Source organism: Emys orbicularis, chromosome 10 (assembly GCF_028017835.1).
Source record: "Emys orbicularis isolate rEmyOrb1 chromosome 10, rEmyOrb1.hap1, whole genome shotgun sequence".
Taxonomy (NCBI): domain Eukaryota; kingdom Metazoa; phylum Chordata; order Testudines; family Emydidae; genus Emys; species Emys orbicularis.
Genome location: NC_088692.1, coordinates 61,066,541 through 61,080,236, shown reverse-complemented (window position 1 = coordinate 61,080,236; position 13,696 = coordinate 61,066,541). Strand labels below are relative to the sequence as shown.

At 42.5% G+C, this 13,696-nt stretch overlaps 1 protein-coding gene across 1 annotated transcript in view; it reads right to left on the bottom strand.

The window, feature by feature from the left end:
- Window positions 1-13,473, bottom strand: part of LRRC49 (leucine rich repeat containing 49) — a 132,154-nt gene extending 118,681 nt beyond the window's left edge. Inside the window, exons 1-6 of the mRNA XM_065412155.1 lie at window positions 13,336-13,473; window positions 10,887-10,949; window positions 8,027-8,114; window positions 7,436-7,633; window positions 5,604-5,706; window positions 1,841-2,044 (exon numbers count right to left, since the gene is read on the bottom strand). Coding sequence (XP_065268227.1) covers window positions 1,841-2,044; window positions 5,604-5,706; window positions 7,436-7,633; window positions 8,027-8,114; window positions 10,887-10,949; window positions 13,336-13,473 — 794 coding nt within the window. The remainder of the gene's footprint in view (window positions 1-1,840; window positions 2,045-5,603; window positions 5,707-7,435; window positions 7,634-8,026; window positions 8,115-10,886; window positions 10,950-13,335) is intronic.
- Between the last annotated feature and the right edge of the window lie 223 nt (window positions 13,474-13,696).

Below are 13,696 nucleotides of genomic sequence, written 5' to 3'. Positions count from 1 at the left end.
GAGCATAACTACAGATTAAATGGCGATAGCAAACATGAATAGATGTTTAAAAGATGTTACTAAATAGCATCAAAATCATAATGATCTAAAAAAATCCTTAAAAAATAAAATAAAAAGTAATTCACTATAGAGGAACAGAATCTTTCATTCCACAGCACACCCCCCAGTATTACTGCAGGACATAAAAAAACAAAAAGATCACAAAATAGGACTAACTGGTTAGCCCACTCAAGCTTTTGTCATTTAGCATCAAAGATGCCAAGCCCTATTGTGTTAGTTAATTTCTTCAGGTTTAAGATGCACTTTTCAGCAGGGCTGTACTGGAGCAACCTATGCCCTATGCACATCAGAGACCCCACAGTGGCTCTGTCCCCATGCCCCCACTCCCATGCTATGGCCACCGCTTCCTCTTGGAATGGTTGTGGCAAAAAGGAGGGTAGCAGCTTAAGACTCCCATTTTCCCCCCACCTCAGGCTCCCCCTCACCTCAGAACAGTGGGTCCTGAAGTTAACACCCTACTGAGATGCAGTTCACCTCTCTCAAAGCTTGCATTTCAGGCTGACTGCAAAGTCAACCAGTTGTCACTGCACAAGTTATATTTGGGTCACATTTTCAAGTTTTTCTTTAATGAGCGCCAGAAAACAGAGGGCTAGAAAATTATTTTTTACATTTAAATGAAAGCTGAGATTCTGATGTAACCACATAACTTCGGGAGCTGTGAACTTAAACCAGCCTTTGTTCTCAGAATAATGCAGCTATTATTTAAAAAATAACCATTTTACTGAAAGTGAGCACGTCAACAGAAATTGCTAAAAATTCTTGCACAATAATCTGAATTTGTGCACTCCTTGCAATATCCATTGTCCTGTATTACAATGTAAATATAAATTGTTAATATTTCAACTTTTAACGTATTTGTTACACTGTCAACAAAACTGTATAATCAGAAGCACTATCAGACTCAAGATCATTCATATTATTTAGCTCTACTTACTAATCTGCTCCTCCATATTTAAACGTGGTATAGCCACTCCATTGTATCAGAAAACTATATTCAAGTCCCCGGGCACAGTGGCACAATGGGACCCAATTTCACATCAGCAAACCCTAAATTTCACTGAAACATTTATTCTACCATCATGAAATACCTCGCATTCGCATCCTCCCTTACTCATACAAAGCCATGCACATCTCAGTTAAAAATACTTATTCATTTACAACTCATCATTATTATTTTGACATTTTTTTAAAACTATGCTCTCCAAGTAGTTTAGCTCCATTCCTGTAGCCTCCGCTCTCCTTCCTCCAATATATGCCAGGAAAGGGGGAGACTGTAGTCAGTTTCTGAAGCTCCTTTCCACTACTCCCTAGGACTTCATTACTGTGCTATTCTCCACTTGGCTTACACTTCTCACTCCCTCCATTCTCTAGCTGCAAGCTGAACTCCAGCTCTTGGTTCTCCAACCCCTGCTACCTGGATACATCAAACAGTACAGGGATTATGCACTGTAATTCAATTAACGCCCTCTTGTGGGGAAAGCTAGAGAGCAAGAGGCACCAGCAGGCAGTTTCTGGCAACACAAGGATACAAAAGTTGTTCAACACCTGGCCGCAGACAAAATGGCAAATTCCGTAGCAAAAATGCTGAGTTTTGTGGCATTTTGGAAAAATGAAAAATCCCAGTACCATGCTCCACCTTGGTCTTAAGAGATGAATGAAACAGTTTGCAGTTCTCATAACTAATCTGACAACCAGGACCTTTAAAGAGAACAGATATGATGCAGGCTACAGGTGTTACACCATAAATAAAATATACAGATCTATTCAATTTTTTTTTTACCTGTTCTTCCCCAAAAGGAGGACACGTAGAGACCTCAGAGTTGAAAGCCCACTTATTTCCTCTATCTGATTATCATATAAATCTAAGAAAACAAGATGCTGCAGATTAGAGATATTCTGGATCCGAGTTATAAAGTTATGCTGGAAGTTCAACAGGCGAAGATGTTCTTCCCCATCGATAACTGGACAAACTGTCAGCTTTTGCCTGAAAAATAAAGATTATAAGTAATAATTTTGTAATCCATTATTAGAAAATTAAAAAACGTAAAGTAGGTGATAGAACAAACTCTCCCTAGTAAGAATGAAATATATTTGTAAAAATATTGTGCAAATGTAAATTATATCACAGAATCCTGAAGAGATCATTACAATTTTCAATATTCCATTTTTGTTTTGTATTTAGTGTTCTTTTAATAATCTTAACTACTCTGATAATGAAACATACAGAATAAAGTCATTTCATTGCACTATATTGTTAAACGTCATTTATTTTAAGAACCGTTAGAATTACAAGATGTTAACTGAACTTAATATATAAATTTTGCACCAAATTATATTAATAAGTATGGCCAGAGACTTCAAAATGTTTCGTAAAGCCTTTCTTTTAATCATCATTTATTTAATTGTTACTCAGCAGTGTTGCTACAGAGTCATCATCTCAGTATCAGCCCCTTTGTGTCAACATTATCATCTTCCAACAGCCAGTGGCTGCCTGGATACCATATCAGCAGTCCATATTTATACTAATGCCAATCAAAAACTATGCTTTTACTATTTTGGGGGGATTAATTGGTTTATTGAACTTTTACTTTATAAAATTAATAAATGAAACAATACACATTAAATATGACAAGTAAAAACAAAACAAGTCTAGGCTATACACAAAAGTAAAACAAGTTGTGGGAGTGGTACTGCAAAGGGTTACAGCCCTTCTGATAGTGGCTTCTAGGAAGAATCCCACTGAACTCATGGGACTCCTTGTGGGAGTAGCTACATGCTGGGATATAAACTTTTGCAGGCTGGAGAATTTATACTGTTTTACTATTTCATTTTTAACACCTTTGCTTTTTTATTATTATTCTAAAAGTTATGCCACTATAGTTATGTAGCCAGAAATGACATCATAGCCACGATATGCAAGCCCAGAAATTCATAAAACCCGATAGACAAGTTAACAAGTGAGGGTGAAATCTTGGCCCTGCTAACCATAACAAAACTCCCATTGACCTCAATGGGGCCGGGGTTTTACCCTGAATGTGTAGATAATTTTTCTAATCTTTCTACTAGTTAGGAACTTGACTTTTAAAAGAGTTATGCATCATTAATGCAGGACTTTATCAACCTTTACATGAAAAGGAGCAGAATATAATATTTTTACAATTTAAATATGGGATGCCCATTTATAAGGCATCTATTAGGGATGGAAGAATCAAAACAAGTTTGCACTAAAGAAGAGAAAAAATTCTCCTTTAAACAAATGTATATAAAATTAAGATTTTGCAAAATTCACAAATTCTACTGTGACTTGTCACCATTTTTTCCAGACTGTTGGACAAAAGATAGTTACAGGGCACTCCACTAGCTTTTAGCACCGGCTTCAATTTCTACCTAGGGTTTTGACACCAGCTGGGGAGCTCCAGTGCATATTTTGACATGTTCACTCACGTTGTGACATGCTTTCTCTCCAGTGTTTCAGTATCTGCCACAGCACCTGCCCTCCATGTTTCAGCACAGTATTTTTCTTGTAAAACCATAAACAATGCATGAACAAGCTTTCTTGGTGGCACTTAGGGTGACCAGACGTCCCGATTTTATCGGGACTGTCCCGATATTTACTTGTTTGTCCCGCATCCCGACCGATGTTTGGTCGGGACACTGGACAAAGAAGCAATTTTTGCCCTCCGCTCCGGCTCGCGTCCCCCTCCTCGCCCCGACTCCACCTCCTCCTTCCCCCATTGGATAGCTCCCCAAATCCCCGCCCTGGCCCTGCCTCTTCCCCACGCACACCGCTTGCGTGCTGATCAGCTGTATGGCGGCGGCGCAAGTGCTGGAGGGAGGCCGGACACCAGCGTGTGTGGCGCGGCCGCCATGAAGATTAAGAAGGTGGTGCGGTGCAGCAGCTGCGCCTGGAGGCCAGCGGAGGAGGGATGTGTGGAGGGTCGGGCAGTTGCTCCGAGTCCGCGCCTCTCTCTTGGCACGGCGGCTGTGGGGGGTCCGGGATGCGGGCGCTGTAACCCGAAACCTCCTGCCCGTGAGTGGAGCGGAGGCGGCGGGGGAAGAAGGAAGCGGCTCGGCAGTCCCACACACACCAGGGGGGAGCGCTCCGGTTTGTTCACTGGAGCTTATGGCAGCTACAGGGTGGGGAAGGGGCGGGGGGTCTGTGCCTCCTTTGCGGGGCTCTCTCGGCCCCGGGTGGGTTCTCGCTGCCCCCTGCTCCTGCGGCCTTCCCGGCCCCACTCCCCGGGACTTTGCCTCCTGCACCAGCCTTTGTGTGCGGAGGCGGGACAAGCCCGTGCCTGGAGGGAGGCTGGCTTTTAGGGCAGAGGAGCAGCCGAGCACTGTATCTCGGATTGCAGAGCCGGGGGCCCAGCCAGTGGCTGCAGAGGGTTGCGGCGGGGCGGGGGGCGCGCTCTGGCGGCTTTTTTTTTTTTTTTTTTTTGCTCCGCCCCCCCCAGCGTCCCGATATTTCATCTTTGGCATCTGGTCACCCTAGTGGCACTTCTTAAGTGTTTTACTAAATATTTCTCTGTACACTGGTGCCCGAGCTAGGGTGTTCCTGCACCTCACATCTCTCTGGCATTCAGACCCCTTGGTGCATCAGTGCCTGCTCCTTGTTACTGATGCCAGAAAACAGTATAATCAGTCAGAACATTTATGATGTGTCACCACCAAATTTGGGGGGCGGGGGAAAGGGAATGTCTTGGAAGGAAGGAAGGCTGTTCAGCTTCTCCAAAGCATATTACTATGGCAGAATGACGTCCAGGATGCATGATCACGTTCCCTGCATTGCCTGACTCCAAGTTAATCATGATCTTCATACATACTTTTTCTTTTGGGTCATCTCTTGAGCATCTTAACTAGGGGGAAATAATTATCTATATGGAAGAATGTTATGGTCAGTGCATTGGACTAGGACTCAGGAAATTAGGGTTTAATTTTTGGCTTTGCTACAGACTTCCTATGTGACCAGGACTAACTCACTTAACCTCTCAGTGCCTCGGTTCCTCATCTTTAAAAAGGTGATAACCATACTTCTCTACCTCAGAGGAGTGTTGTGAGAATAAATTTTTGGTAGTACTCAGCCACCACAGTAATGGAGGCCAACATGGACATGTCTTCATATCTGTGCACCATCTACCAAAATGGGGACCAAATTTTAATTGGGGCCTCTGGGCATTACTTGAATAATACTAATTAATAACAACAGAGACAGTCTTTAGTTTAAAGATTCTGGCATGTCAGAATTCAGATTACAAAGCAATCTATAGGAGTTAAAATGCAAACATTTTCCCATTCAAAAATAATAAAAAAGATATCTATCAAACTTGAAAAAAAATTAGCTCTCAAACTGAGACCAGGCACGAATGAAATATTTGTCAAAGTTATGATAAATTACATTGAAGTTTTACATAGAAGCTTGCAGTATCCTGATAGCGTGACACAATTTTAAAAAAATCCTTCTGAAGTGCAGTCCACATTTTCCTCATCTACACAACATGATACTTATACCATTCTCAAATTTATCTTATCGGAACATTCCTCACCTTTCAAGGGTCAGCCTATCAGAATTCAGTATTTTTTCATCAGCAGCACGATGCAGAATGGGAAATGCTGTGATTGATGTACTGCTCCCAAAATTTATGTTCTCTATTAGAAAATCATACAAAAAAATAACTTGAATTAGAAATTTTAAAAGTTGCTTTATTAATTCTGCAGAATAAAGGTGGAATATTCCTATGTGCCAAAAATTAAAAGATATGCATTGTTCACATGTATGTTAGGACTCCATCATGGTACTTAAGTGACTCTACCCAATGTTTATACTAGAATGAATATTTACCCATGTTTTCTCTTGTGCTATTTATAAGTTACTACAACCATACTGTACATATGCTTTTAGAAACGTAACTATTAATTTGGTTGATTTTACACAGCTTGATACCAACTGATTGTTTAGAGTATGTTGTAAATTTGGAACCTGCTCGAAGTTACCTTTATTTGTATTAGTCATCAGGTTACAGGTTGCATTCATGGATTTAACTGCAATATCTGAACTCTGAGGAAGACATCTTCCAAATGAAACAGAGGTGAACTAGAATTATTTTATTTTACTTCACCCCAACTCTGAGCCTATAACTGGCTATGCATGAAGTTAAATATTTTTAAAGGGGGAAACATGTCATGTGGGTGTGTGGAAGATGATATTTTAATTTTAAAAATACAACAAAATGAATCAGCCTAACATTATAAGGTTTAGTCAAGTAAGTGCTGAATGGAATTACTCACAAGGTCAGGAGTTCACAGCACCTTATAGGAATGGGCCCTATGTCTCTCTCTCTGTTATGGTGAAAGAAAGGAGGGGCTATTTTGATGACATAATTTAATTGGTTACTCTGGAATCTATAGTTAATAGTTAAATAATTGGCGGGGAGGAGAAGGGGCTTAAAATTCATTAAAACACATACAAAACAAAGCAGCCTGCAAACCTCTGACTTATTTGGAGAACGATTAACCAAAAAAATATTCTTCTGAAATAGGTCACTATGCCCGTACCCCACCATAAGAATGGGGGCTCAAGTCCTATAGCTGATCGCACAAATTCCTCCTTCCCTTATAATTAAAATAAGTTTAAATTGGGGTTGGGGTGAGGAAGAAAGTTTGAAAGAAGCAACAAAGAATAGTTTCTTTGACACATCAAAAAGTTCATTCCTTCTTGCTTTAAGCCTAAAGTCAGACTAGACATACTGATGAATACTGTGATTTGGTAGAATTCTTGTTTTTAAACATAACACTTTCAACACTTTCCCCTAATTTTTATGCTAAATTCCTGGAGCAACCCAAACTTTGTTTTTTATTTCTTTGTGGGCAGCAGAAAGGGAGAGTAAGATAATTACCACCAAAAAAAAGAAAGAAAGAATGATGGGGGGGAGAATATAATGAATAAATAGGACCAAAGAGAAAATTAAATAAGTTTAATCATAGCTGTTTGGACCAATACATGCAAGATCAAAGACGTGAAAATCAATCTGAAACTTAACAGGAAGCCTGTGTGGAGTACAGTACAATACTGGACAATGGTTCATACAGACAATACAAAATTTAGGGAAGAAGAAGAAGAAGAAAAAAAATCTACATTTAAAAAAAAAAAGATATAGTTTTACATTAAAAGGACAACTAACAATTTATTGATAAGGCTCATTCTGATCCTCATAATACAAAAACATAAAGGAGTAGTAGCCAGTGCTTTCTGTTTAGCCACACATACTGGCAGCTGGAGTGGCATAAGAAGTTGTAACCTATAACTTTTCCACAAGACACATAATTAGAAAGAAAAAAATTTGACTACTTGTCAAAACAGACTAGTCTCCATAGTTACCTGAAATATTTGGACCGGCACTATGACAGCCCTGTCGGGTTCTGGATTTTGTAGGAGTATGAATAGAAGAATCCCCAAATGCTGATAGACAGCCTCCACCTTGTTTCAATTCCAGACCAGAAAGGTCTGCCAAATTGGCTGCTACTGGGACATACACCTGCTTATTACGCACCAAAGGGGTCAATAATCTTCCATCTCCTGGAGCAAAAAAAATAAAATAAAATTACCAGAAACCTGCAGTTCATTGCACAATAAAATAAACCACAGGCGCTGACTTTCCAAAGTGCCAAGGGGTGCTCGACCCCTGGCTCTCACCCAGGCCCTGCCCCTACTCCACCCTTCCCTTAAGCAGCAAACATCACCAAGATTACATTATTACAATGAATTTGAAAACAAACAAAAAATAAAAACTAGAGCTAGTCTCCCCCGTGGCCATGCACCCAGATGAGAATACAGTCAAGTCTGTCATATGCCAGAAATAATTAATTTTTCAAGTGTGCTCAGTGTATGAAATAAGTTCCTGTTTGCTAGTCACACTTTCTTTCTATAATTAACGCTGTTATAGAAGTTAACTAGAAAAGGAAACTTTACCTTGTTTTCCTGAATAGTTTTTTTCCAGATCATGTTGCAAGAGTCTGTTGTGGAAAGACGACTGGTCTTTATTTACCCTGAATTCAAACTGCAACACAATGTTTAAAATATGACATAAATGAAACAAGATTTTTAAACACACATTGTTTTACAGTTAACTGTATAAATTTGGTACACAGTTGTTATAATTTATTTAAGATAGATATTTCTTTTCTGAGGAATAATAATTAATAGCAGATTTACTCCATGTTAAAATGTATTATTCACTTCAATAAGGCAGTAATATTCAGATTTCACTGAGTAGTACCAGAAAGACTTCATATGACAGGTTTATTGAATAGGCATATTATAAATATCTAAAACAGATTAGATAAATAGATGCGGATTTAGATGCGGAACTATTAAATTAGATGCGGAACTATTAACTAAGGTTTGTAACCTGTCCTTTAAATCGGCTTCGGTACCCAATGACTGGAAGTTAGCTAATGTAACGCCAATATTTAAAAAGGGCTCTAGGGGTGATCCCGGCAATTACAGACCGGTAAGTCTAACGTCGGTCCCGGGCAAATTAGTTGAAACAATAGTAAAGAACAAAATTGTCAGACACATAGAAAAACATAAACTCTTGAGCAACAGTCAACATGGTTTCTGTAAAGGGAAATCGTGTCTTACTAATCTATTAGAGTTCTTTGAAGGGGTCAACAAACATGTGGACAAGGGGGATCCGGTGGACATAGTGTACTTAGATTTCCAGAAAGCCTTTGACAAGGTCCCTCACCAAAGGCTCTTACGTAAATTAAGCTGTCATGGGATAAAAGGGAAGGTCCTTTCATGGATTGAGAACTGGTTAAAGGACAGGGAACAAAGGGTAGGAATTAATGGTAAATTCTCAGAATGGAGAGGGGTAACTAGTGGTGTTCCCCAAGGGTCAGTCCTAGGACCTATCCTATTCAATTTATTCATAAATGATCTGGAGAAAGGGGTAAACAGTGAGGTGGCAAAGTTTGCAGATGATACTAAACTACTCAAGATAGTTAAGACCAAAGCAGATTGTGAAGAACTTCAAAAAGATCTCACAAAACTAAGTGATTGGGCAACAAAATGGCAAATGAAATTTAATGTGGATAAATGTAAAGTAATGCACATTGGAAAAAATAACCCCAACTATACATACAACATGATGGGGGCTAATTTAGCTACAACGAGTCAGGAAAAAGATCTTGGCGTCATCGTGGATAGTTTTCTAAAGATGTCCACGCAGTGTGCAGAGGCGGTCAAAAAAGCAAACAGGATGTTAGGAATCATTAAAAAGGGGATAGAGAATAAGACTGAGAATATATTATTGCCCTTATATAAATCCATGGTTCGCCCACATCTCGAATACTGTGTACAGATGTGGTCTCCTCACCTCAAAAAAGATATTCTAGCACTAGAAAAGGTTCAGAAAAGAGCAACTAAAATGATTAAGGGATTAGAGAGGGTCCCATATGAGGAAAGATTAAAGAGGCTAGGACTCTTCAGTTTGGAAAAGAGAAGACTAAGGGGGGACATGATAGAGGTATATAAAATCATGAGTGATGTTGAGAAAGTGGATAAGGAAAAGTTATTTACTTATTCCCATAATACAAGAACTAGGGGTCACCCAAAAGAAATTAATAGGCAGCAGGTTTAAAACAAATAAAAGGAAGTTCTTCTTCACGAAGCGCACAGTCAACTTGTGGAACTCCTTACCTGAGGAGGTTGTGAAGGCTAGGACTATAACAATGTTTAAAAGGGGACTGGATAAATTCATGGTGGCTAAGTCCATAAATGGCTATTAGCCAGGATGGGTAAGAATGGTGTCCCTAGCCTCTGTTCGTCAGAGGATGGAGATGGATGGCAGGAGAGAGATCACTTGATCATTGCCTGTTAGGTTCACTCCCTCTGGGGCACCTGGCATTGGCCACTGTCGGTAGATAGATACTGGGCTAGATGGACCTTTGGTCTGACCCAGTACGGCCTTTCTTATGTTCTTATAAAATTATGTTCATTTAAAATATTTCATTATCAACAAGAAAATGGACAGAAGGTACAAACAGTACTGCAGTTAGCCTGAGGTTTTCAAAGCTGCCTAGAGAATTTGAGCAACCACTTCCCATTAAAATTAATAGCTACTGGGTGTCTACATTATTTTGTTGGCTTTGAAAATGTCAGCCAAAATATGTTATTTATAAAACAGATATCCATTAAAAGAGTAATTCTATTGAAGATCAACTTTATTTTTAGAATATAAATGCAAGAATTCAGTAGATTAAAATAGATAACCTCCAATGTCAAATCTTGCATGGGCAATATACAATTATTTTCAGGGTAGTAGGCATGACTACAGTAACAAGAAATCAGTTTTCCTTAACAATAATGAGTCAAACACATCCTGGAGACTGGCACTGGAGGGGGAGCAGTCTCCACTTGGCCACTCGTCCACTTCCTCAAGCACATAGGCAAGAGGAAAAAGATGGGAACTGAGACTTGACTGCACCCCCACAATACACTGGCCAGCATAGCTGAACTGGGGAAACATGTACTGCACCAGATAGACTCCCCACCCAGAGTAGGAGGAAAAACAGAAGGGAGACACAACAAGATGCTGAAACTTATTCTGGGTTCCCCAGTGCTTTTATTTTATATAGCACCTGTCCCCGATGGCTGAAATAAATCATTACAAACAAAACAAAAATACTAAAAACTAAATATTAAAAACTATTTTAAAAAGGGAAATCCTAAGTACAAGAGTATTTTTGCATCTGTATTAACTAATACATTTGGAATAACTAACTCAGTTATGTTTCAGGAATTAAAAAAAAATGTATTTGGATCTTACTGGTTTATTTCTCTCTGCCACTGATGAGGTTTGGATAACCAGATGAAGCCCACAGTTGTTAACCTGTAAATTGAAAAAAAAAAAAAAAAAACAGATTGCATTTTGCAAAAACTGGATGCTTAAAATAAAAGGCTAAATATACCTTATTAATGAGGGAAATTCTCTGAATATAATAATTCATCCAATAAAGAAGGCTGTCTTAGATAATACTGTCTGAATGGACAAAAGTATATTCATTTATGGCAATCTGTACTCACTGACCCACCCCATCATACTTTCTTTCCATTTTACACTCAAATGGAACTCTGGTCTACACTGCATGCATCTTTTGGCAGTATGTAGAGCAGGAGTGGGCAAACTACGGCCCGTGGGCTGCGTCCAGCCCATCAGACGTTTTAATCCAGCCCTCGAGCTACTGCCAGGGAGAGGGGTCTGGGGCTTGCCCGCTCCGCATGACTCCTGGAAGCAGCGGCATGTCCCCCCTCTGGCTCCTATGCATAGGGACAGCCAGGGGGCTCCACATGCTACCCCCGCCCCAAGCGTTGACCCTGCAGCTCCCATTGGCTAGGAACTGTGGCCAATGGGGGCTGCAAGGGCAGCAGCATGCGCAGAGCCACCTAGCTGTGCCTCCGCATAGGAGCCGGATGGGGGACATGCCGCTGCTTCCAGGAGCTACTTGAAGTAAGCACCGCCCAGAGCCTACACCCCTGACCTCCTCCCGCACCCCGATCCCCTGCCCTGATCCCCCTCCCGTTCTCCAAACCCCTCGATCCCAGACCAGAGCACCCTCCTATGCCCCAAACCCCTTATCCCCAGCCTCACCCTAGAACCCGCACCCCTCATCCCCCCCTCACACCCCAACCCCCTGCCTCAGCCCGGAGCCCCCTCCCACACCCTGCACTCTTCATTTCTGGCCCCACCATAGAGCTCGCATCCCCAGCCAGAGTCTTCACCCTCTCCCACAACCCAACCCCAATTTTGTGAGCACTCATGGCCCGCCATACAATTTCCAGACATAGATGTGGCCCTCGGGCCAAAAAGTTTGCCCACCCCGATGTGGAGTATGTACTCAAATAGCCCCCCAGCAGAGGTTTAAACAGCAGTGTAAACAGTGAAATAAAGACACATGTGAAGGGTGTGACTATGTATGTGAGTACATACCTTACAGTGCTCTCTACTCACCCAAGCTGTGACTTCCCATCTAGAATGCTATTTTTAGTCATGTACTGTCCCCCTGCCTCCCAGCTGCTGGAGCCTTTTCCTTGCGTCGGAGTCTTTTCCTACAAGGGAGCTGCTGGAGCCTCCCCCCACAGCAGGAAAAGACTCAGCGGGGGGGGGGGGGGGGGGCGCGAACTGCTGACTCACCTGTTAGAGCTTTTCACATTGAGACATGTAGCTATACACCTGCAGTATGGCTTGCTCTTCACTGAGGTACATAGCTACACATACCCTATACCCCACCGAAAGTGGTGTGTGATGTAGATGTAGTCTTAGTATTAAAGCACACAGGTAGTTACATTAGATCTATTTTTAAATGGAAAAACATGCCTCAGACTTTTTTTGAAGGACAGATATCAGGTTTTTTAAATGTTTATTATTTACATTACAAAGCTTAAAGCTAATCTTCCAAAACATTTCTAAAATAATAACCACAACTGTTTAGTAGGAATGTACATAGCAGCTCACACACCTAGGGGGCACAGTATGAAACATACACACATGTAAATATACTTCATCCTCCTGATCATAATCACTGCTAGTGTACTATACAACTTGGCAAATTTTAAGCTGTCACTGTGTTGCAGTGTTCCCCAAAACATATGTACAGTAATACAAGCAAGCAGCATCCAAGGGCAACCAAACAGCCGCTGTGACTACCTGCCCACCTGCGCAATTCCCCATCTCTAGGAGTACGAGATGCAAAAGAAAAAATTCGAACAACATTTAGCACTAATACAGTAATTTACACATTCGAAGTCCTGACAAAGATAAAATTTTGGCTCGCGTTTAGCAAAGGGAGCAGCTTGCCCAGCCTGCGTTTTCACAGGTGCGGGAGCAGCCTCGGCGTGAGACGGGACGGGGGAGAATCGTAGTCTCCTGGCAGGTGGAGTGGGGCTGGGCACGGCCTCGAAGGGACAGCAAGCCTGGGCATGGGTGGGGGGATCCTGCGGCCCGCACCCGCAGGCTGAGAGAAGAGGGGATGGAGCCATGGCCTCTACGGGGTGTAACAGACCCAGGGTGCCGGGGCATTGCCCCTGCACTGGGCGCAGACGGGCAGGATATATGGGGCGGGGGACCAGGGAACCCGGCGGCCGCGGAAGGGGCACAAAGTTCCCCCCTCAGGCAGCCAAGATCCGAGGCATCCAGCTCACAAGCCCCGCACCTACCACTGGCGGCCCCCCCCCCACGGCTGCTGCTAATCTTCCCCCCTCACCCCCGCGGCACCTACAGTGCTGGGCCCGGGCCTGCCGCCGCCGCCGGCCCGGAACTTGCTGGGCACCATGGAAACGAGTCTTCCCGACCGGCCACCACCCCGCGCGGCCACCGCCTCTTCTTTGGCAGGCGGAAACCTCTCCCGAGTCGCCATAGCAACCACCACTTCCGGTCCAGCTCTTTGGCGCTCCGGCTACCCGCCCCCCGGCGGCGGCAGGTCGAGCTATAGCAAGCCGCAGCCTGAGCTAAGCTAACGGGCCCTGGAGGGGCAGGCTCCGCGGGGAGGGGAGCGCTGGCCGCGGTGCTGAGCGCCGGTTGCGGGCTCTGCTCTCTGTGCTGCCTTCCCCTGGTGCCAGGCCCTTGTTCATCTCACGTCA